Here is a 24,003-nt window from a genome sequence, read left to right on the forward strand (position 1 = left end):
ATACATTACAGTACTGTAGAGCACATTATAGACATCTATGTTTGGACCAAATAGATGTCAATGTTTGGGCTCTTGGAGGGTTGGAACCCCCCAGCTGGCTATGCATCTCTATACTCTACACTTTTTCCCCGAAGTGTGCACTTGTCCACTACCCACATGGTGGTCCTCTGCAGCTCAGTTGGTAGAGCATGGCACGCATGCTACCAGTGGTGCCACAAACGCCATAATGACACAGATACAAAGATGAGACCTCTATATAACTCTATGTAGTCAATTATTTTGGTTGTGACTATTGGTCAATTTGAACATATTTTGGACATTAAAGAATCCCCATAGCTATCTTTCATTTTGACAGATGTACATCCCAGCAAACATATATTTTAGTCCCACAACCATACTTTACATATTTATGGATATATTAGATTGTTTGGTGGTGACACTTCTCAAAAATACATGATGACTTACCAACTTGCTCAGTCATTTTCTCCAAAATGTTTGCAGACCGACTACTCACCATCTGGCCATGCTGGAGAGTGCATGTACAAAGGCTAAGGAACATATGCACATCCAGGTACTTTCCATACTTTCCAGTTACCATGCTGGTGATATTTGTAGGGGTGTGGCTTAAGGTACATTCATTCTACAGTCTTTTAATGTGTGTTAAAGAGTTAAAAGAGTTAAAAGACTGAAGTGAGATGAGTGAAGGCACCACACATACAGCACTTCAAGGAAGTGTCTGATGCCCTATCAGCCACCCCATCCCAATCCCTTGGAAAGAGCCCCTCTCCACTCTCGCCAATAACCACCATGGGATCTTACCTATAATGGCGGCAAACAAGGAATAATTCATTTTACAGCAGGTTTGCAAGTCACAAAAATAAATACAAGTACATTGTAACATAGATAAATCCTTCCTTCCCTCTCTCCCAAGCCAAACTTATCACTCTCCACCTTTCCGTTCCAGTTTCCTCCCCCCTGTACCCCACCCAGCCCATGTACTATATAAATTTAACAATATGTTTATAGCCATTCCATTGAATTAGAAAATATCATAATATAAATAAATGTCCTAAGATGGAGACTTAAACTTTTTTTTAAATAGTTTTTTTGGGGTGCAATTTGCACCACTTCCGTAGAAGCACCCATAAAGCGTTTTCGATTGAAACTCTTCAGTTGTCTTATTTTAAAAGGTTTAAAAGGTTAAAACGTACATTTTCTGTAGCTGTCACACTCTGACCATTATTTGAGTTGTTTGTTTCTATGTTTTGTTTGGTCAGGGTGTGATATGAGTGGGCATTCTATGTTGCATGTCTAGTTAGTCTGTTTCTATGTGTTTTAGCCTGATATGGTTCTCAATCAGTGGCAGGTGTTTGTCGTTGTCTCTGATTGGGAACCATATTTAGGTAGCCTGTTTTGTATTGTGGTTTGTGGGTTATTGTCTATGTTATAGGTTAGCACAGTGTTTCTATAGCAGTCACGTTAGTTTGTTTGTTTAGTGTACTTCGTGTTTTTTTTTTCATTCACACCACGCTGCGCTTTGGTCTACTCCATACGACGATCGTGACAGTAGCCTATTAATTTGTCAAGCCTTCCAGCCTACTGTAAACAATGTACCACCCCCTCATTCCCCCCATTCCAACCCCCCAACCCCCAGCTCTAGGGTTTCATCAGACATGAATGAATAAGGATCTCATTATGATTCCCCCAAACCATCTGTCCTCTGGATATCTCCTCCTCACAGCCAAGAACATCATCACCAATCATCTGAGTGGTTTAGATATTTATGATGCATAAACTATATAACTGGATTGCTGTCATAATATTGTGTAAGTTAAATTGCTAACAAGCAGTTTAGTTAAGGTTCTTTTTGGCATATCTGCTATGAACACCCTGTTAACATTGTGCACGGGTTTATCCAGATAATTCCCTTCTTCAGTAACAATCTAGGCAAGACTACAGGAAAAATCAACACCATACTGTATTTACTTAAACCATTCTATCAATAGAGGTTGAATCAATAAAGGATGGGTACACTGAAATCATTGGAGCATGATGTTTTTATAGTAGCCTACCACAGTCATTGAGAGCAGCTACTGCAAGTTCAAGAATGTTGTTGCCTTGACTGGTGTTCTCGGTGGATTCTTGCATTCCTAGAATTCATTTGCTTGTATGTTGATTTTTCACATGGTGAAATGTAGGTCTGTGAGCCAGTTGACCAGGATGACACAAACGCAAATTTAGAACTTGCATGTCTTGCATGCTCTGTCAAGGCAGGTTAATCAAATAGCTACCCGGAGTATCTGCATTGGCCCTTTTTGCACAAACTTGTTTTGTCTCAACACATAAGCTGCTGCTACTGTTTATTATCGGTCACTCTATTCCTAGTTATATGTACATACAGTATCTACCTTACTTCATACCCCTGCAAATCAACTCAGTACTGTATATAACCAAGTTATTGTTACTCATTGTGTATTTATTATTACTTTTATTATTATGTGTTTTACTTTTCTATGATTTATATATTTTCTTTCTGTATGCATTGTTGGGAAGGGCCCCTCAGTAAGCATTTCACTGTTCGTCTACACCTGTTGTTTATAAAGCATGTGACAAATAAAATAATATTTTATTTTATTTGTCACCTGCAGACTCAAAGGTGATGATGATTGTCCGAGCTTTACACTGCCGCCCGGTGGAGAATAAGGGACTTTTAAACCGGGACAGTGCAGATTGCAAGGCACAGGAGAGTCGCCTGTGGTGATCTGGCTTTTGCTTTTAACCTTTCCACGGTACAGCCTGTAATGTAATGTGACACTATGCTATCGCAATACCTAACTGGTTGTAAATGAAACTTCATGTTCAGACTCCAGTACCATTGCTAGAGAGCAGTAGGGTACAAGCTCAGATAATAATAATAACCTACATTAATAAACATAATACATAACCTACCCACATTTTAACATCACATTTTCTCAATGTTATTCTCCCATCATAAAAAAAAAACATAAAACACGAGATTTCCTGAAATATTTTCAAACATAATCAATATTTGGGTCAATGCTATTAACACGGCTATGTAGTCTACGAAATTTAGAAATAGTCAACTCATCTGATGGTTTGCAATGTGACTTGTACATGGTAGTTGGATCGTAGTTCCAATGTAATTACACTATAGGTATACAATGTTGCACAATAGGCTTATAGTTGTAGTTACACTGTAGCCTGCCTACCTTTCATAGAAAGAAAAGTAGGGTATGTGTGAAAATGAAGGAGATGTTAATAAGGCTATTCTTTTTAAGAACGAATACTGATATTTGTACATTGAAACAATGTATCCTGCTATGGTATTTTACCTCAGCAGATTTGAAGGTAAAATGTGGTAAAATCCCATCGGATGTTGCGACCAATGAAAAAGCTGCTGACATTGACCGATCAATACACCAAAACGTGTGGCTTATGGTGCTTGTAGTTTTCCATACCACAAACTCCCATTTCTACGAGCGTCATTCCCTGTTCGACAGAACTTCATATGTATTTGCGTTGTTTGCGCGCTGGGTCTTGGAGCAAGACGGGTTTGCGTTTTAGTGGCTGTTACAGCGAGTGTTTTAGAGAGGTGGCCATAACATCGTTCGTTTCTTTATCATTTGAAATTGCCAAGAAGTTGACAGCCGCAAGTATGCAAGCGGAATCGGGTATAGTTCCCGACTTCGAGGTTGGAGAAGAGTTTCAAGAGGAACCAAAAACGTATTACGAATTGAAGAGTCAGCCCTTGAAAAAAAACAGGTCGGTGTTTTGACTGTGCACTGCTATTTAATGCGGTAAAGAGGAATTTGATATTCGAGGGATGTTTGCAAAAGTTTTAATTATTGTGGAAATGTTTTTTTTTGTGTGGGTATAATTATATTATTTCCAGTGAAGGCGATTCCACAGGGATGTTATCCTATATCAAAATGTCTTATCCTATTGAGGACTTTCTAGGAGGGATTTGTTTGCTTCCCATTCCTTATGTCTCTTCTATATTGCACATTTAGTTATGCAACACTTGGGTGTTGTCTTGTTAACATGCAACCTCAAATATTAGCTTGTGAAGAATATAGTTTGTTTGTGGATTTTGATCAGCCATACCAGGGAGTAAACTATGATGTCTTCTTCACTGTGATTACCATAGCGAGCTAAACTCCACTCCATGGTGAACGTCCTTCAGTTTATTCCGTTGCCATAGTTATTTTCCACATGTATAGTCTAAATGCATTTTCTTTTGAAATAAATATATTTCATGCATTGTAAATGTCATTACAATGTCAAGAAAAATGTCATGTTAAATGGTGTCGTAATGTATGTGTTCAATGTGATCAAATGTGTGTCACATTTCACTGGTGCATCAGTTTGTGCATCTGCTGTAGGGATATACCTAGTGCTCAGTGAATTCTTAATATTATTTATATCAATAGAGACCTAGTAAGATAGAGACCACCTGGGGTGGCCCGTTATACATTCTAAAATTAAGTAAATAAATATTGTAGGAACCATGTTACTTTCCAAAATAGCTTATTTAACTACATAAAGGAAAATGTATAGATATTTTCCTAAACAGTTGACAAATTACTTAATAGAGAGCTATTTGCATCCATATTGTGTCCTCTGTCCCTAGTGCTGAATAAAGAGCAGGGAGCTGAGTCAGGTCTGTTCGCTGGACATGACCTTTTACCCCTCTGCCGCCTGGGGTCCAGGCCTCCCCTGAATTATTGTCACTTTGGTTATGTCTCTCTGTGTAAGATTAGAATGTACAAATAATTGGGACTTTTCTATTCTAAAGACTAATGCATCAGTGGGGGCTGCTGAGGGGAAGATGGCTCATAATAATGTCTGGAATGGAGTCAATGGTGTGGTATCAAAAACATCAAAGATGGGCTTTCCATGTGTTTGATACCATTCCATTGATCATTCCAGTCATTATTATGAGCCGTCCTCCCCTCAGCAGCCTCCACTGTTATACATTTAAGTCCTTATACCATAATATTGCCTTCTGTGTAATTGCGTATTTCATGGGGATGCCGACTGTGAAGCTTGATTGACTGGGACAAGCGTTACATTGAGTAATGCTCTAAAATGCCTGTCAATACTGTGTGCTTGGCTGCATGCCCATTGCCAGGAAGTAGTTCAAAGCAATATTGTCTCTTTTTGTCTGTATGACTTCATTATTGTGCTTAGTGGTGGAGACATGTGACCTTTCTAAACATGACAGTGCTCTTCTGTGTCTAGATTTCCTATAGCATACTTGTGGTGGACCCAATCAGTCTTTCCTTTCTGGATCTTTTTTTCCCTCTCTTTTTTTAGGGGCTAGATCAGCTATGAAATGATCAGATAGAATTTAAGTCTATCAAATAACATTACCTGCATCATTTCTAATCCCCTTTTTTAGTATATATATTTTATATACACTACCGTTCAAAAGTTTGGGGGCACTTAGAAATGTCCTTGTTTTTTAAAGAAAAGCACATATTTTGTCCATTAAAATTACATCAAATTGATCAGAAATACAGTGTAGTCATTATTAATGTTGTAAATGACTATAGTAGCTGGAAATGGCAGATTTTTAAACTGAAGATAGGCGTACAGAGGCCCATCATCAACATCCATCACACCTGTGTTCCAATGGCACGTTGTGTTAGCTAATCCAAGTTTATAATTTTAAACGGATAATTGATTAGAAAACCCTTTTGCAATTATGTTAGTGTGGCCGATGTGAAATGGCTAGCAAGTTAGCGGTGGTGCGCTAATAGTGTTTCAGTCGGTGACGTCACTCTCTCTGAGACCTAGAAGTAGTTGTCCCCCTTGCTCTGCAAGGGCTGCGGCTTTTGTGGCGCGATGGGTAATGATGCTTCATGAGTGACTGTGGTTGATGTGTGCAGAGGGTCCCTGGTTCGAGCCCAGGTTGGGGCGAGGAGAGTGACGGAAGCTGTACTGTTACATTGGTGCCGTGACCCGGATCACTGGTTGCTGTGGAAAAGGAGGAGGTCAAAAGGGGAAACTGAAGATCTCGTACAACGCTGTGTACTACTCCCTTTACAGAACAGCGCAAACTGGCCCTAACCAGAATAGAAATAGTACTTTATTAAATAGTACCCACAAAACACTCGTCTCAACGTCAACAATGAAGCGGCGACTCCGGGATGCTGGCCTTCTAGGCAGAGTTGCAAAGAGAAAGCCATATCTCAGACTGGCCAATAAAAATAAAAGATTAAGATGGGCAAAAGAACACAGACACTGGACAGAGGATCTGTCCTATATATTGAGCATTCTTTTTGTAGCGAACATTTTATATAATAGTTTAAATGGAAAAGAACGGATGGATTCATCAATTGTTATTTTGTGTATAGGTTCATTAATCCAATGCCATGTATTTCCTTTCCGGAATTTGGGATTTTGTCAGCAATTTGTTTGATATTTTTTGCAATGACACATTGCTGTGGAGTTTCTTGCTTTTATTTTCCACAAAATTTCATTGAAATGTCAGAGAGAACGAGAAAGCAATCACCATCTTGTGCAGCCCTTTAACGTAATTCATCATTTAAAACGATTTTCTTCATTAGTACATTTCATTACATTGATACTAAATCAACACTATATGGGCTTGCTGTAGCAGATGCTTGAAGTTGTGATTTAATTACATTTTTTATTGTGACTTCTATGTGTCTCCAAAATTATCTGACATGCATGAATTAATACACTTTTCTGCTTTTCCTCTTGAACCTGAGAATGCCCCGCTAATAGCAGTGCATCCTAATGGCTTTGCAACCACGACAGAAAGTCACACATTGAGTGCAGTCGTTTTAACCATGCTTATCCTTATATACCCTTGTGGTTATGACACTGTGGTTGATTTGTTTGATCAAAATAAAATAAAATTGTATTTTTTACATGCGCTGAATACAACAGGTGGAGTAGACCTTACAGTGAAATGCTTACTTAGAAGCGCTTAATCAACAATGCAGTTTTAAGAAAGAAAAAATAAATAAATAAAAAATAAAAGTAACAAATAATTCAAGAGCAGCAGTAAAATAACAATAGCGAAGCTATATACAGGGGGTACCGGTACCGAGTCAATGTGCGGGGGCACCGGTTAGTCAAGGTAATTGAGGTAATATGTACATGTAGGTAGCATTATTAAAGTGACTATGCATAGATAATAACAGAGAGTAGCAGCAGCGTAAAAGAGGGGGGGGGGTCAATACAAATAGTCTGGCTAGCCATTTGAATAAATGTTCAGGTGTCTTATTGCTTGGTGGTAGAAGCTGTTTAGAAGCCTCTTGGACGTAGACTTGATGCTCCGGTACCTCTTGCCGTGCGGTAGCAGAGAGAACAGTCTATGACTAGGGTGGCTGGAGTCTCTGACAATTTTTAGGGCATTCCTCTGACACCGCCTGGCATAGAGGTCTTGGATGTCAGGAAGCTTGGCCCCAGTGCCTTGCGGTCGGAGGCCAAGCAGGTGCCATACCAGGCAGTGATGCAAACTGTCAGGATGCTCTCGATGGTGCAGCTGTAAAAACTTTTGAGGATCTGAGGACTCATGACAAATCTTTTCAGTCTCCTAAAGGGGAATAGATTTTGTCGTGCCCTCTTCACGACTGTCTTGGTGTGCTTGGACCATGTTAGTTTGTTGTTGATGTGGACGCCAAGGAACTTGAAGCTCTCAACCTCAACCTCCACTACACCTCTGTTGATGAGAATGGGGGCGTGCTCGGTCCTCCTTTTCCTGTAGTCCACAATCATCTCCTTTGTCTTGATCACTTGTTGGCCTTGCACTGCACCACATGGTCAGGTTTCTGACCTCTTCTCTATAGACTGTCTCGTCATTGTCAGTGATCAGGCATACCACTGTTTTGTCATCTGCAAACTTAATGATGGTGTTGGAGTCGTGCCTGGCCGTGCAGTCATGAGTGAACAGGGAGTACAGGAGGGGACTGTGCACGCACCCCCGGGCTGAGGATCAGCGTGGCGGATGTGTTGTTACCTACCCTTACCACCTGGGGTGGCCCGTCAGGAAGTCCAGGATCCAGTTGCAGAAGGAGGTGTTTAGTCCCAGGGTCCTTAGCTTAGTGATGAGCTTTGAGGGCAATATGGTGTTGAACGCTGAAATGTAGTCAATGAATAGCATTCTCACATTGTAACGGCCGTTGTTGGTGGAAGAAGGTGAGGACCAATGCGCAGCATGGTAAGCGTCCATATTTTTAATAAAAAAATTGAACACTGAGCAAAAAGAACAAAGTGAACGAACAAAACCGAAACAGTTCTGTCTGGTACAGAATACAAACACTCAACAGAAAATAATCATCCACAACTCAAGGGTGAAAACAGGCTGCCTAAGTATGGTTCTCAATCAGGTACAACGATTGACAGCTGCCTCTGATTGAGAACCATACCAGGCTAAACACAGAAATACCAAATCATAGAAAAACGAACATAGAGAACCCACCCGACTCACGTCCTGACCATACTAAAACAAAGACATAACAAAATAACTAAGGTCAGAACGTGACACACATAAGTGTTCCTTTTGTCCAGGTGTGAAAGGGCAGTGTGGCGTGCAATAGAGATTGCATCATCTGTGGATCTGTTGGGGCGGTATGCAAATTGAGTGGGTCTAGGGTTTCTGCGATAATGGTGTTGATGTGAGCCATGACCAGCCTTTCAAAGCACTTCATGGTTCCGGACTTGAGTGTTACGGGTCGGTAGTTATTTAGGCAGGTTACCTTAGTCTTCATGGACACAGACTATGGTGGTCTGCTTGAAACATGTTGGTATTACAGACTCAGACGGGGTGAGATTGAAAATGTCAGTGAAGATACTTGCCAATTGGTCAGCGCATGCTCGGAGTACAAGTCCTGGTCATCCGTCTGGCCCTGCGGCCTTGTGAATGTTGACCTGTTTAAAGGTCTTACTCACATCGGCTGGGGAGAGCGTGATCACACAGTCGTCCAGAACAGCTGATGCTCCCATGCATGTTTCAGGATAGCTTACCTAGAAGTGAGCATAGAAGTAATTTAGCTTGTCTGGTGGGCTTGTGTCACTGGGCAGCTCTCTGATGTGTTTCCCTTTGTACTCTGTAATAGTTTGCAAACCCTGCCATATAAGACGAGCGTCAGAACAGGTGTAGAACGATTCGATCTTAGTCCTGTATTGATGCTTTGCCTGTTTGATGGTTCTTATAAGCTTCCGGGTTAGAGTCCCGCTCGTTGAATGTGACAGCTCTATCCTTTAGCTCAGTGCGGATGTTGCCTGTAATCCATGGCTTCTGGTTGGGGTATGTACATACAGTCACTGTGGGGACGACGTCATCGATGCACTTATTGATGAAGCCAGTGACTGAAGTCCTCAATGCCATCAGAAGAATCACGGAACATATTCCAGTCTGTGCTAGCAAAACAGTCCTGTAGCTTAGCATCTGCTTAGCATCTGTGTCTCTGTGTGTGGAGTAAAGGCGGTCTAGAGTTTTATCCTTCTGGTTGCACATTTAACATGCTGATAGAAATGAGGTAAAATGGATGTAAGTTTTCCTTCATTAAAGTCCCCGGCCACTAGGAGCGCTGCCTCTGAATAAACGTTTTCCTGTTTGCTTATGGCCAGCATCGATTTGTGGTTGTAAATAGACAGCTACGAAGAATATAGATGAAAACTCTGTAGGTAGATATTGTGGTCTACAGCTTATCAGCCGTTCTCTACAAATATACATAGATCATCACCCCTTGTCTTAGAAGCTGCTGTTCTATCCTGCCGATACAGTGTATAACCCGGCAGCTGTATGTTATTCATGTCGTTGTTCAGCCATGACTCGATAAAACATAAGATATTGCAGTTTTTAATGTCCCGTTGGTAGGATATACATGCTTGTAGTTCGTCCACTTTATTATCAAGTGATTGTACGTTGGCCAATAGTACCGATGGCAAAGGCAGATTAGTCACTCGTCGCCGGATCCTCACAAGGCACCCCAATCTCCTTCCGCAAAACCTGTCTCTTTCTCCTGCGAATGACGAGGATGAGGGCCTGTTCGGGTGTCTGGAGTAAATCCTTCTCGTCCGACTCATTAAAGAAAAATTATTCTTCCAGCTCAAGCGGAGTAATTGCTGTTCTGATGTCCAGAAGCTCTTTTCGGTCATAAGAGACGGTATCAAGTTACAAACAATGCAAAAAAAACGAACAAATGCTACACACCTGGACTACTACAGTAACGCAAGGCCAAAGATAAGACATAGATTGACTAGCCTGATAGGTCTAAAATGCAGTTTTTCTTCATTTGAAATCATGATGTTGATAACATCATGAATTATCTTGTTTTTACTGACGGAGGTTACTTCGCTTTCTGGCTGTCTCAGAAAGCTTTTGGCACAGACAGCCGAACGAACCCCTGCAGAGTCAGAGCCTGAGCTGTGTGTTCTTAATATAGACGTGAGACAGACGGTGAAACTTGTCTTCTATGCGGTGTAAATTAGCTCTGTAAATTTAGCAATGGATATGTCACCTCCAATGCAAAGCAAGTCTGGCGTTGTTTGTTGCTGGGATTTTTTAGCAAGGTAATCCATGGAGTCAGCTTCACATTCTAATTAGTCTGTCAATATTCTGCACGTCTCTTGACAGGATTTTTTCACATCTCAGCTCATATATTTTACTTCTGGTAGGCCCAGAGTCTGGATTGGTCAAAATATGTGCTGCACCATTTGTAGGGCTACAGCACTAAATGGTGAAATTTACATTAAAATAGTGATGACATAGTTAAAAGCAAAAATGTAGATACAGTTTAGAGAGATATTCCATGTCATGACATTATGATTAAAAAATGATGTAACGTCACTGCCCAATGGTCACATACCTGTCATACTGTATCTTTCATCTGTCACAGTGTCAATGTAGCATGAACCTTGTCAAAGCATGTGGCATGGGCTCCCGACTGGCGCTGCATCTCAGTGCTAGAGGCGTCACTACAGACACCCTGGTTCAAATCCAGGCTGTATCACAACCGGCCGTGTTTGTGAGTCCCATAGGGCCGTCATTGTAAATAAGAATTTGTTCTTAATTGACTTTGCCTAGATAAATAAAGGTTAAATTAAAAAAATAACAAAGAAAATGTCTAAGTCAATGTTTGTTCCTTTTTCCACTATGGATCTTCCCGTTTATGTAATATGATGACTCATTGAGCGGTTAAGGATACACTATTCATGCAGTCAAACACTACGTAGAGTATGTGGCTATATGACGCTTTTAAGGAGCAGAGATGTCCCAGTTGTCCTCCAGTGACCATGCACTCCATGCCCCCGAACTGGTTTTATCGACTCCCTACAAGCCCCATTTGACCTAGAAGTTAAAGAATATCAAAGAGCAGAGGTTGTCTTTATTGTGTTCAATGCTCTTCCCAAGCCACATCTTGGCCTAGGCATTGAAGTAGATATATGGTAAAAATGTATTCACAGAAAGTACATACTGCATTGCATTATGATATGTGTTTTTACATGAGCATCCAGTATCCAGTGCCGGTGTCAATGTGGCCTCTGTAAAGGACACTAAAAGTCTCAGGGAGCGCTCTGTCCTGTTCTGTTTCTGGGAGTCCATATCATATACCAAAGAGGGAGGTCAGGACCAGGGTGTTCCTCTCCCGATCCAGGATGGGGATCCGATGGGGTCTGAGTGACACATACAGGTGCTAGAGTTGAGTGAGACACTACACAACCCAATGGTTACGTAATCACTCTGACGGCATCCTTACTCCCACTTTGGCTCGAAACACATTCACTGGACAGTGGCCATGATGGTGTTAATTTCATTTCTCCATAATTCCAGTTAGATCTGACAGTCTGAGTAAACCGGTGTGAGACTGACAAAGGATTTTCTTTATCAATCAATCAAATGTATTTATAAAGCCGTTTTTACTTTAGCCGATGTCACAAAGTGCTGTACAGAAACCCAGCCTAAAACCCCAAACAGCAAACAATGCAGGTGTAGAAGCACGGTGGCGAGGAAAAACTCCCTAGAAAGTTCAGAACCTAGGAAGAAACAACATTATGGTAGCCACTACATTACCAAGAGTATGTGGACACCTGCTTGTCGAACATCTCATTCCAAAATCATGGGTATTAATATGAAACTCCATTTGCTGCTATAACAGCCTCCACTCATCTAGGAAGGCTTTCTTCTAGATGTTGGAACATTGCTGTGGGGACTTGCTTCCATTCAGTAAAACTGTTGCCACACAAATTGGATCACAGAATCGTCTAGAATGTCATTGTATGCTGTAGCGTTAAGATTTCCCTTCACTGGAAATAAGGGGTCTAGCCCGAACCATGAAAAACAGATCCAGACCATTATTCCTCTTCCATCTAACTCCACAGTTGTCCCTATGCATTGGGGCAGGTGGTGTTCTCCTGGCATCCGTCAAACCCAGATTCATCCGTTCGACTGCCAGTTGGTAAAGTGTGATTCATCACTCCAGAGAACGCGTTTCCACTGCTTCAGAGTCCAATGGCATCCAAGCTTTACACCACTCCAGCCGATGCTTGGCATTTTGTATGGTGATCTTAGGCTTGTGTGCGGCTGCTCGGCCATGGAAACCCATTTTATGAAGTTCCCGACAAACAGTTATTGTACTGACGATTGCTTCCAGATGCGGTTTGGATCTCGGTAGTGAGTGTTGTGTGCTCAATTTGATACACCAGTCAGCAACGGCTGTGGCTGAAATAGTAGAATCCACTAATTTGAACGGGTGTCAACATACTTTTGTATATATACTGTATTTTCAAATAGAGAACACGTTGATGCTGCCAATGATCATTTGAAGAGCATGCCTGTAGTAGGGCGCGACTTATCACACATTATAGCCACCCACCATTCTGTATGCAGCAGCAGTAATATTACTGCAATACATTGATCATCTGTGTGGTTGTTTTTTGATGTGCTTCAGAGTGCTGTCCTAGTCATAGCATGCAGAGAGGGGAAGGCGAGCTGGACTGGAGTAGGCCATACTACTGTAAACAAGTGAAGAGACTCATGAAAGTCATAAAACCTAATTATAGAAATAGGACCCGGCAAGTTCAAATTATCCCAACCGGACCTTCTCTGCCCGTAACTACAACAACAAAGAACCCCATTATCTGTTGTGGTAGTTGGCAACTTGCAGTTTTGTTTTCCTTGCATAACACACACGGAGTATACAAAACATTAAGAACACCTGCTCTTTCATGACATAGACTGACCAGTTGAATCCAGGTGAAAGCTATGATCCCTTATTGACGTCACTTGTTAAATCCACTTCAATCAGTGTAGATTAAGGGGATGAGACAGGTTAAAGAAGCCTTGGGACAATTGAGACATGGATTGTGTCTGTGTGTCATTCAGTGGGTGAATGTGCAAGACAAAATATTTAAGTGCCTTTAAACAGGGTATGTTAGTAGGTGCCAGGTGCGCTGGTTTGTGTCACACTCAACAGTTTCCTGTGTGTATCAAGAATGGTCCACCACCCAAAGGACATCTAGCCAACTTGACATAATTGTGGGAAGCATTGGTGTCAACATGGGCCAGCATCCCTGTGGATGCTTTCGATAACTTGTAGAGTCCATGCCCCAACGAATTGAGGCTGTTCTGAGGGAAAAAGGAGGGGTGCAACTCAATATTAGAAAGGTGTTCTTAATGTTTGGAGCACTCAGTGTATACATCAATTGTATTTATTTGTGACCATAGCGCTCTTAACTTGTCTTTGTCAGGGTTTTCCTGTGGTGAAGTAGAGGAGGACCAAAACGCAGCGTGGTTATATTGACTCATGTTTAATAAAAACGGATAAACATGAACACTACAAAACAATAAACGCGGAAAACCAAAAATAGCCCTATCTGGTGCAAAACACAGACAGGAACAATCACCCACAAAACCCAACACAAAACAGGCTACCTAAATATGGTTCCCAATCAGAGACAATGACTAACACCTGCCTCTGATTGAGAACCATATCAGGCCAAACATAGAAATAGACAAACCAGACACACAACATAGAATGCCCACTGATCCTGGCTGACTGGGAGATCCTGGCCGACTGGCGGATCCTGGCCGACTGGCGGATCCTGGCCGACTGGCGGATCCTGGCCGACTGGCAGTTCTGGCGGATCCTGGCTGACTGGTAGTTCTGGCAGATCCTGGCTGACTGGCGGATCCTGGCAGACTGGCGGATCCTGGCTCACTGGCGGATCCTGGCTCACTGGCGGATCCTGGCTCACTGGCGGATCCTGGCTCACTGGCGGATCCTGGCTGAATGGCGGATCTAACTGATCCTGGCAGACTGGCAGATCCTGGCCGACTGGCGGATCCTGGCTGACTGGCAGATCCTGGCCGACTGGCAGTTCTGGCGGACCTGGCAGACTGGCGGATCCTGGCAGACTGGCGGATCTAACTGATCCTGGCTGACTGGCAGATCCTGGCCGACTGGCAGATCCTGGCCGACTGGCATATCCTGGCCGACTGGCAGTTCTGGCGGATCCTGGCCGACTGGCGGATCTTGGCCGACTGGCGGATCCTGGCCGACTGGCGGATCCTGGCCGACTGGCGGATCCTGGCCGACTGGCAGTTCTGGCGGATCCTGGCTGACTGGCGGATCCTGGCTGACTGGCGGATCCTGGCTGACTGGCAGTTCTGGCGGATCCTGGCTGACTGGCAGTTCTGGCAGATCCTGTCTGACTGGCGGATCCTGGCACACTGGCGGATCCTGGCTGAATGGCGGATCTAACTGATCCTGGCAGACTGGCAGATCCTGGCCGACTGGCGGATCCTGGCTGACTGGCAAATCCTGGCTGACTGGCAAATCCTGGCGGATCTTGGCTGACTGGAGGATCCTGGTAGACTGGCGGATCCTGGCTGACTGGCAGTTCTGGCGGATCCTGGCTGACTGGTAGTTCTGGCAGATCCTGGCTGACTGGCGGATCCTGGCAGACTGGCGGATCCTGGCCGACTGGCGGATCCTGGCCGACTGGCGGATCCTGGCCGACTGGCGGATCCTGGCCGACTGGCGGATCCTGGCCGACTGGCAGATCCTGGCCGACTGGCAGATCCTGGCCGACTGGCAGTTCTGGCGGATCCTGGCAGACTGGCGGATCCTGGCTGACTGGCGGATCCTGGCTGACTGGCGGATCCTGGCTGACTGGCAGTTCTGGCGGATCCTGGCTGACTGGCAGTTCTGGCGGATCCTGGCAGACTGGAGGATCCTGGCAGACTGGAGGATCCTGGCAGACTGGAGGATCCTGGCAGACTGGCGGATCCTGGCACACTGGCGGATCCTGGCTGAATGGCGGATCCTGGCCGACTGGCATATCCTGGCTGACTGGCAGATCCTGGCTGACTGGCAGATCCTGGCAGACTGGCAGATCCTGGCAGACTGGCATATCCTGGCTGACTGGCAGATCCTGGCTGACTGGCAGATCCTGGCTGACTGGCAGATCCTGGCTGACTGGCAGATCCTGGCCGGCTGGCAGTTCTGGCGGATCCTGGCTGACTGGCGGATCCTGGCCGACTGGCGGATCCTGGCCGACTGGCGGATCCTGGCCGACTGGCGGATCCTGGCCGACTGGCGGATCCCGGCCGACTGGCGGATCCTGGCCGACTGGCGGATCCTGGCCGACTGGCAGTTCTGGCGGATCCTGGCTGACTGGCGGATCCTGGCTGACTGGCAGTTCTGGCGGATCCTGGCTGACTGGCAGTTCTGGCAGATCCTGTCTGACTGGCGGATCCTGGCACACTGGCGGATCCTGGCTGAATGGCGGATCTAACTGATCCTGGCAGACTGGCAGATCCTGGCCGACTGGCGGATCCTGGCTGACTGGCAAATCCTGGCTGACTGGCAAATCCTGGCGGATCTTGGCTGACTGGAGGATCCTGGTAGACTGGCGGATCCTGGCTGACTGGCAGTTCTGGCGGATCCTGGCTGACTGGTAGTTCTGGCAGATCCTGGCTGACTGGCGGATCCTGGCAGACTGGCGGATCCTGGCAGACTGGCGGATCCTGGCAGACTGGCGGATGCTGGCAGACTGGCGGATCCTGGCAGACTGGCGGATCCTGGCAGACTGGCGGATCCTGGCAGACTGGCGGATCCTGGCCGACTGGCAGTTCTGGCGGATCCTGGCAGACTGGCGGATCCTGGCAGACTGGCGGATCCTGGCTGACTGGCAGTTCTGGCGGATCCTGGCTGACTGGCAGTTCTGGCGGATCCTGGCAGACTGGAGGATACTGGCAGACTGGAGGATCCTGGCAGACTGGAGGATCCTGGCAGACTGGCGGATCCTGGCACACTGGCGGATCCTGGCTGAATGGCGGATCTAACTGATCCTGGCAGACTGGCAGATCCTGGCCGACTGGCGGATCCTGGCTGACTGGCAGATCCTGGCTGACTGGCAGATCCTGGCTGACTGGCAGATCCTGGCCGGCTGGCAGTTCTGGCGGATCCTGGCTGACTGGCGGATCCTGGCTGACTGGCGGATCCTGGCTGACTGGCGGATCCTGGCTGACTGGCGGATCTAACTGATCCTGGCTGACTGGCAAATCCTGGCCGACTGGTAGTTCTGGCAGATCCTGGCTGACTGGCGGCACTGGCGGCGCTGGGTTAGACTGGCGGCGCTGGGCAGACTGACGGCGCTGGGCAGACTGGCGGCACTGGCGGCGCTGGGCAGACTGGTAGCTCAGACGGGGCTGGGCAGACGGGTAGCTCAGACGGCGCTGGGCAGACGGGTAGCTCAGACGGCGCTGGGCAGACTGGCGGCACTGGCGGCGCTGGGCAGACTGGCGGCACTGGCGGCGCTGGGCAGACTGGTAGCTCAGACGGCACTGGGCAGACAGGTAGCTCAGACGGCGCTGGACAGACTGGAGAAAAAGGCTCTGGCAGCGCTGGACAGAGGAGCACTGGTGCCTCTGGAATGAGGGCCTCTGGCGCCTCTGGCATGAGGGGCGGTAGCTCTGACAGAGCTGGACAGGCGGGACGCACTGTAGGCCTGATGCGTGGTGCTGGCACTGGTATGCCGTGCATACTATGCCAAACCAACAGCTTTCTTTCTACTCTGTCCAATACATCCTCCACACTCTCAGACTCAGCACTCTGCTTCGCCGACAGCTCCAATTCCATCCATGGCTCTGCCCAGGGTCCTTTTCCGTCAAGGATCTCCCTCCAAGTCCATTTATCCAAATAGTGCAGCATCTCCCACTGCTGCTGCTCCTGTTGCTGCTGCCTCTGTTCCTTCTCCTGCTGCTGCTTTTGCCGTTGCCCGTTACCACGCCGCTTGGTCCTTGGTTGGTGGGTGATTCTGCCAGGGTTTTCCTGTGGTGAAGTAGAGGAGGACCAAAACGCAGCGTGGTTATATTGACTCATGTTTAATAAAAACGGATAAACATGAACACTACAAAACAATAAACGCGGAAAACCAAAAATAGCCCTATCTGGTGCAAAACACAGAGACAGGAACAATCACCCACAAAACCCAACACAAAACAGGCTACCTAAATATGGTTCCCAATCAGAGACAATGACTAACACCTGCCTCTGATTGAGAACCATATCAGGCCAAACATAGAAATAGACAAACCAGACACACAACATAGAATGCCCACCCAGCTCACGTCCTGACCAACACTAAAACAAGGAAAACACATACGAACGATGGACAGAACGTGACAGTCTTACTTAACCAGAGCACTGTATACAGAGCCTTTCCTCACTTTGAGTGTTCTTCACCGTTATGTCATGGTCCGTTTTATCTGTGTTAATGTGTCTCTTTCCTTACTGTAGTCAATGTTTTAGTTTACATGACCTTTTAACCAGTTTATACATTTGAACTGCTTGGCCATAATGACCATTGTTATGTTTGCAGGAAAAAGGGGGAGACTTGCAAGCCATATAGGTGAACTTCACAAAATAGATGGCATCATGAGGATGGAAAATTATGTGGATATATTGAAGCAACATCTCAAGGCATACAGTATGATGTCATGATGCCATCTATTTTGTGAAGTTCACCAGTCCCTTCTACAGCAAAGCACCCCCAAAACATGATGCTGCCACCCCAGTGCTTCACGTTTGGGATGGAGTTCTTCGGCTTGCAAGTCTCCCCCTTTTTCCTGCAAACATAACAATGGTCATTATGGCCAAACAGTTCTATTTTTGTTTCATCAGACCAGAGGTCATTTCTCCAAAAAGTACGATCTTTGTCCCCATGTGCAGTTGCAAACTGTAGTCTGGCTTTTCTATGGTGGTTTTGGAGCAGTGTCTTCTTCCTTGCTTAGTGGACTTTCAGGTTATGTCGATATAGGAATCATTTTACTGTGGATATAGATACTTTTGTACCTGTTTCCTCCAGCATGTTCACAAGGTCCTTTGATGTTGTTCTGGGATTTATTTGCACTTTTCGCACCAAAGTACGTTCATCTCTAGGAGACCGAACGTGTCTCCTTCCTGAGCGGTATGACGGCTGTGTGGTCCCATAGTGTTTAAACTTGCATACTATTGTTTGTACAGATGAATGTGGTACCTTCAGGCGTTTGGAAATTGCTCCCAAGGATGAACCAGACTTGTGGAGGTCTACAATTTTTTTTCTGTCTTGGCTGATTTATTTTGATTTTCCCATGTTGTCAAGCAAAGAGGCGCTGAGTTTGAAGGTAGGCCTTGAAATACATCCACAGGTACACCTCCAATTGACTCAAATGGTGTCAATTGGGCTATCAGAAGCTTCTAAAGCCATGACATTATTTTCTGGAATTTTCCAAGAATTTTAGAGACACAGTCAATTTAGTGTATGTAAACTTCCACTGGAATTGTGATACAGTGAATTATAAGTGAAATAATCTGTCTGTAAACAATTGTTGGAAAAATTAATTGTGTCATGCGCAAAGTACATTTCTTGTTAAGAAACTACAGTTTTGGCAAGTCAGTTAGACTTGCCAAAACTGTAGTTTCTTAACAAGAAATTTGTGGAGTGGTTGAAAAACAAGTTTTAATGACTCCAACCTATGTAAATTTCCGACTTCAACTGTATATGCTCTCGGCACCAGGCAGCAATGTTCTGAGCAGAGGGGGTTGATTGGGTAGGTCAAGGTTCTGAGCAGTGGGGGTTGGTTGTGTAGGTCAAGGTTCTGAGCAGAACAGTGTGCAGTTGTGCTGCTCAAACTCCACCTCCAGCAGGGAGACTGTGTAGTGCTGTCAGGAACACCTGATCCAACCAGGAACCAAGACACCTGCAAACTGCAGTCACTGGACTGGGCACTGTGTGTCTCAGAAGGTGATTGTGAAGGTGAGCCCAGAGGAAGAAGTGTACCTTATGGTGGGGGAAAGGGGCAGGGCCAGGATAACTCCTTGTATTTACTTCTGTCCTTCTGCACACATGGCTACTCATTGTTTGACCAGGGTCAATCTTTCCGGTCTGAGGATCTTGATGTTGATGCAGTAAGGAATCTAAGTAGCTCAGTTAGTGTACAGCACCTCCTGTTTGATAGATCATGTCTTGAACAGACAACACAGCACTGCTCCCGTGCTCTCCCGTGCTCTCTCTCTCTCTCTCTCTCTCTCTCTCTCTCTCTCTCTCTCTCTCTCTCTCTCTCTCTCTCTCTCTCTCTCTCTCTCCAGACAACACAGCACTGCTCCCGTGCTCTAGCTTACTCTCTCTCTCTCTCTCTCTCTCTCTCTCTCTCTCTCTCTCTCTCTCTCTCTCTCTCTCTCTCTCTCTCTCTGTGTCACTGTGTGTGGATTGGTGTTGACCGGACGGGGCTGTTCCTCCCTGGGTAGCTCTATGTAGGGATTGGAGTTCCCAGGTCTGGCCCTGGAGCCTCCCCCTTGTGACACACTTACAGGGCTGCATTGGCAACATGACTTTCACTGCTCTCCAAGGACAGCTGTCTGATGCACCTTCAGGAAAAACGAACAAACATGGAGGCCTTAGGAGCCCAAGTGCACAGACCCTGCTCCTTTTACACTAACCACCTGTGAGTAGCTGCACCTCCATGCTGCTATGTGTGCATGCATGTGTGTTTATATTTGAGAGTTGAATGTGCGTGTGTCAGAAAGAGTGAGATAGAAGGTTTATGTGTGTGCAGAGTGAAACGTGCATTTGGACTATAAATACAATACATCTATATGGCTATTAATAGCACTCTCTCTAGGCAGTAACTTTAGGTTGCAGTTTGTTTACTGCTCAGAGTTTTACTTGCCAATGCAGTGTTTTGATTTTGGACAGATAGGTCAGAAGCTTTTGCATTGGATTTCAAGAAATGTATGTGTAATTTGGGCTAAGTACTATAGCCAGACTGCATGTAAAGATTTGGTGCATTATCCTTTTGTTTGGAACTCATATGTAATTATACAGATATGTAGATGTTGAAATGTGAAAGAGATTCAGCCAAATTGAAGGACAATTAAAAGTTGACTAGAGAAATACTTATTTAAATGTTTTGTCTAAAAGCATTGTTATGATGTTTGTAGACAGAATACAAAGCACATAGATTCGATATAACATGTATTGTTTATTGTGTTGTCATTATCACTATTTGTTTTTTATAGGTATTAGTATTGTTATTGAGCTGTTATTGTGCCATTGTTCATTGTGAAGCCAGATTGATGGCTCTCCCACTAGGCCAAGCCATTCTTTATCCAGCAGGTCATTAAGGTGTGTGAGGGTGGGCTGCAGCCTCCTCTCCTAAGCCATTGAACCACCTTCAGTCCAGGAGCTCTCTCTCTACATTAAAAACCTCTCGGCCAGGGGGTGTGGCCATGCGAGACTGTGCAGCCATTGTGTTTCCTGATACATATGCACAGAGAGGAGGTGTGTGCACACACAATAGTGGAAAGTTGAACCAGACAAAAGGTCTTTTTATGGGTTTCAGTATTCTGCTTAGGAACAACTGGGCAAAAAGCCATCTGGCAGCCGGTCAATGTGTTAGTGAGGGCAGAACCTACACACACAGTGGTCAATGGTTGTAATCTTGAGTCTGCCTCAATACAGTTCTGCTTATTCTCCTATGTAAGATGATAAAGGTATACCATATACACAAGGGTATACTGGTTATGAAACTTTTTTCAGATGCATTTTGTAAATACCATAAGTGCAAGAGTTGAGAATCAACATTTGTGTCTCTTGAATGCATGTTGAGGGAAGTCCTACAGATGAACTTAATGAAGGGCCACAGGAGCACAACAGATCGATATTATCTGGAGATTACAAAATGTAAAGTGAAGATGAAAATGATTTTGGATCCACCACAGGAAGCATTTTGGTCTTGTGTAAGTCAGGTCTCTCAACCAATGTGTGTCAAAAGAGATGATTCACTTGCCCCAGACAAGCCATAATCAGTTTGCAAAAATGGGGAAAGGGCATCGACTGAATTTCGTCCATGATCTAGACCTCAGAGATGTATATTAACCCCTCTCATTGTGGTTAAAGTGTGGAAAATGGCATTTGGTGTCAGGCTTCTTCAAGTTTATGAACATTTTTGGGCCTAAAATGTTGTGTTCGTATGATTACAATAAAAACGTTACATAAAGTGTGTAGGAAGGCCTATCTTTAATGCATCTCAGTTGTCAGAAATGTGATGCGTAAGATCACTTTTTTATTTTATGAGAGGGTTGACATGAGCTTCTATAACATAAAGGGAAAGCTCAGTGCGGAGGGATGGCTGTAGACCAAGGTTGCGTTTGACCAGACTGGCTAATTAGTCCGATTACTGCACAGCTTGATTGGTAAGACGTTTTGCTGAGTTTTTTTTAATCAAATCACTCACTCAGGGAAGGCTTCATCCAGAAAGCTTCATCTGCTCCAGCACACCCTGTATATTTTAGGCCTACAGCAGGATTATGTCTGGGAAAACAGCAGGTTTCTACATTTGAGACCATAGGGAGAACTGAAACTGAGTGAAGAAAAGTTCCCCTTTCTGAGTCATTGTTTTGATCCAAGTATGGGATGTTGGCTACATTTAAACACTATACAGACAAGACTAGAAGGAGATGTGTTAGGGTTAAGATTCCTCCTCAGTGATGGTGTTCAGTATTCTGCAGCAGACCAGCAGGAGACATTTAGAAGAAATCTTTAGGTTTTCTCACTGTGATGTGGCGTCTTCCTGATTCCAGTACTGTAGATCCTAATGCTCTAATGCCTCTCTCTTTTCCCTGACCTCTCGTTCACTCCTTAACGCTCACTCTCACCTCCCTAACCCCGCCCCCTACCCTCCTCCTCTCTCCTGATGCCCTGCCTGGTGTTTGTCTCTCCGTTCTGCAGTAATCCGTTAGACCAGCAATGCTCGTCTTCCAAGCCCCCGTTGGGCTCTTCCGCCATGACATCACGAATCCTGCTGCGGCAGCAGTTGATGCGAGAGCAGCTCCAGGAGCAGGAGCGGCGGGAGCAGCAGAGACGTCAGGCCTCCTCCACCTCGCTGCACCACCAGACCACCGACGGCCACATCCACACCCAGACCCCGGCCATCAACGTCAGCGCGCCCCCCAGCCTCCCCCCCGCATCCCAGCTGCCAATGGAGGTGCTGAAGGTAGGCAATAAGTATTGTCCACAGTTCTCACACCTGATGACATAGGTGACGCACCCCCTCTCTGGCTGGCTGCTTCACTGTGGTCTTCCAAACATGCCACTCCTCACACAATTCCAGAGGTCTCACTATCACCTCTCGATGCAGGCATTCACACTCAGATGTTGTTTTAAGAAGTTACTGTGGGTTGGATGACTCTATATTGGCAACTTCTGGACAGTAGAGCAAGCACGGTTTACGATACGGTGTAAAACACGTGGAGGTGGGAAGTGTTTTAAAACGCATATGAGAGAATTTCCTGAGAATTCCTCTTTAATGCATGCTGTGCTTCCATCCATTTGGATTTAGCCATGTTTAATCCTATTTACTGAGCTACATTCATATATTTTCATAGCTTTGATTCATTGTTAATCTGCTCTGGGTGACTAGAGACTGTTGCAAATTTTCTGAAAGCTAGGGGAGACAGATTGATAACTACCACAACACACTACTATACTATAGTACATCCAGAAAAACAAAGACCATTTGGTAAGTTTTAAAAAACTCCTTTACATTTGTTTGTCCTTCTTTAGAAAAAGTATAACTAAATATAAAAAATAATATTTAAAAAAAGGTAAAGATTAAATGTTGAAGTGTATCCAAAACTTCATACAGTGAGGGAAAAAAGTATTTGATCCCCTGCTGATTTTGTACGTTTGCCCACTGACAAAAAAATGATCAGTCTATAATTTTAATGGTAGGTTTATTTGAACAGTGAGAGACAGAATAACAACAACAAAATCCAGAGAAACGCATGTCAAAAATGTTAGAAATTGATTTACATTTTAATGAGGGAAATAAGTATTTGACCCCTCTGCAAAACATGACTTAGTACTTGGTGGCAAAACCCTTGTTGGCAATCACAGAGGTCAGACATTTCTTGTAGTTGGCCACCAGATTTGCACACATCTTAGGAGGGATTTTGTCCCATTCCTCTTTTCAGGTCTTCTCCAAGTCATTAAGGTTTTGAGGCTGATATGTTTGGCAACTCGAACCTTCAGCTCCCTCCACAGATTTTCTATGGGATTAAGGTCTGGAGACTGGCTAGGTCACTCCAGGACCTTAATGTGCTTCTTCTTGAGCCACCCCTTTGTTGCCTTGGCCGTGTGTTTTGGGTCATTGTCATGCTTGAATAACTATCCATGACCCATTTTCAATGCCCTGGCTGAGGGAAGGAGGTTCTCGCCCAAGATTTGACGGTACATGGCCCCGTCCATCGTCCCTTTGATGCTGTGAAGTTGTCCTGTCCCCTTAGCAGAAAAACACCCCCAAAGCATAATGTTTCCACCTCCATGTTTGACAGTGGGGAGGGTGTTCTTGGGGTCATAGGCAGCATTCCTCCTCCTCCAAACACGGCGAGTTGAGTTGATGCCAAACAGCTTGTCACATTCTTTCAAAATCAAACCCAGAAGCAGAACAGGACAAGG

General features: G+C 44.9%; 1 protein-coding gene across 6 annotated transcripts in view; it reads left to right on the plus strand.

Annotated features, from left to right (window-relative positions):
- The first annotated feature begins 3,555 nt into the window (after positions 1 to 3,555).
- Positions 3,556 to 24,003, plus strand: part of LOC118360878 (microphthalmia-associated transcription factor-like) — a 37,537-nt gene continuing 17,089 nt past the window's right edge. For 4 of the 6 annotated variants that reach the window (XM_035740389.2, XM_035740390.2, XM_052485169.1 and 1 more), the window contains exons 1-2: positions 3,556 to 3,783; positions 22,276 to 22,540. In XM_035740389.2, the coding sequence (XP_035596282.1) occupies positions 3,677 to 3,783; positions 22,276 to 22,540 (372 nt within the window). In that variant the 5' untranslated portion in view covers positions 3,556 to 3,676. Of the gene's footprint in view, positions 3,784 to 19,847; positions 19,991 to 22,275; positions 22,541 to 24,003 lie in introns of those variants that run through there. The other 2 variants (XM_035740391.2, XM_052485171.1) reach the window with 1 other exon arrangement.

This window comes from Oncorhynchus keta, chromosome 28, assembly GCF_023373465.1.
Source record: "Oncorhynchus keta strain PuntledgeMale-10-30-2019 chromosome 28, Oket_V2, whole genome shotgun sequence".
In the NCBI taxonomy this organism is placed as follows: Eukaryota; Metazoa; Chordata; class Actinopteri; order Salmoniformes; family Salmonidae; genus Oncorhynchus; species Oncorhynchus keta.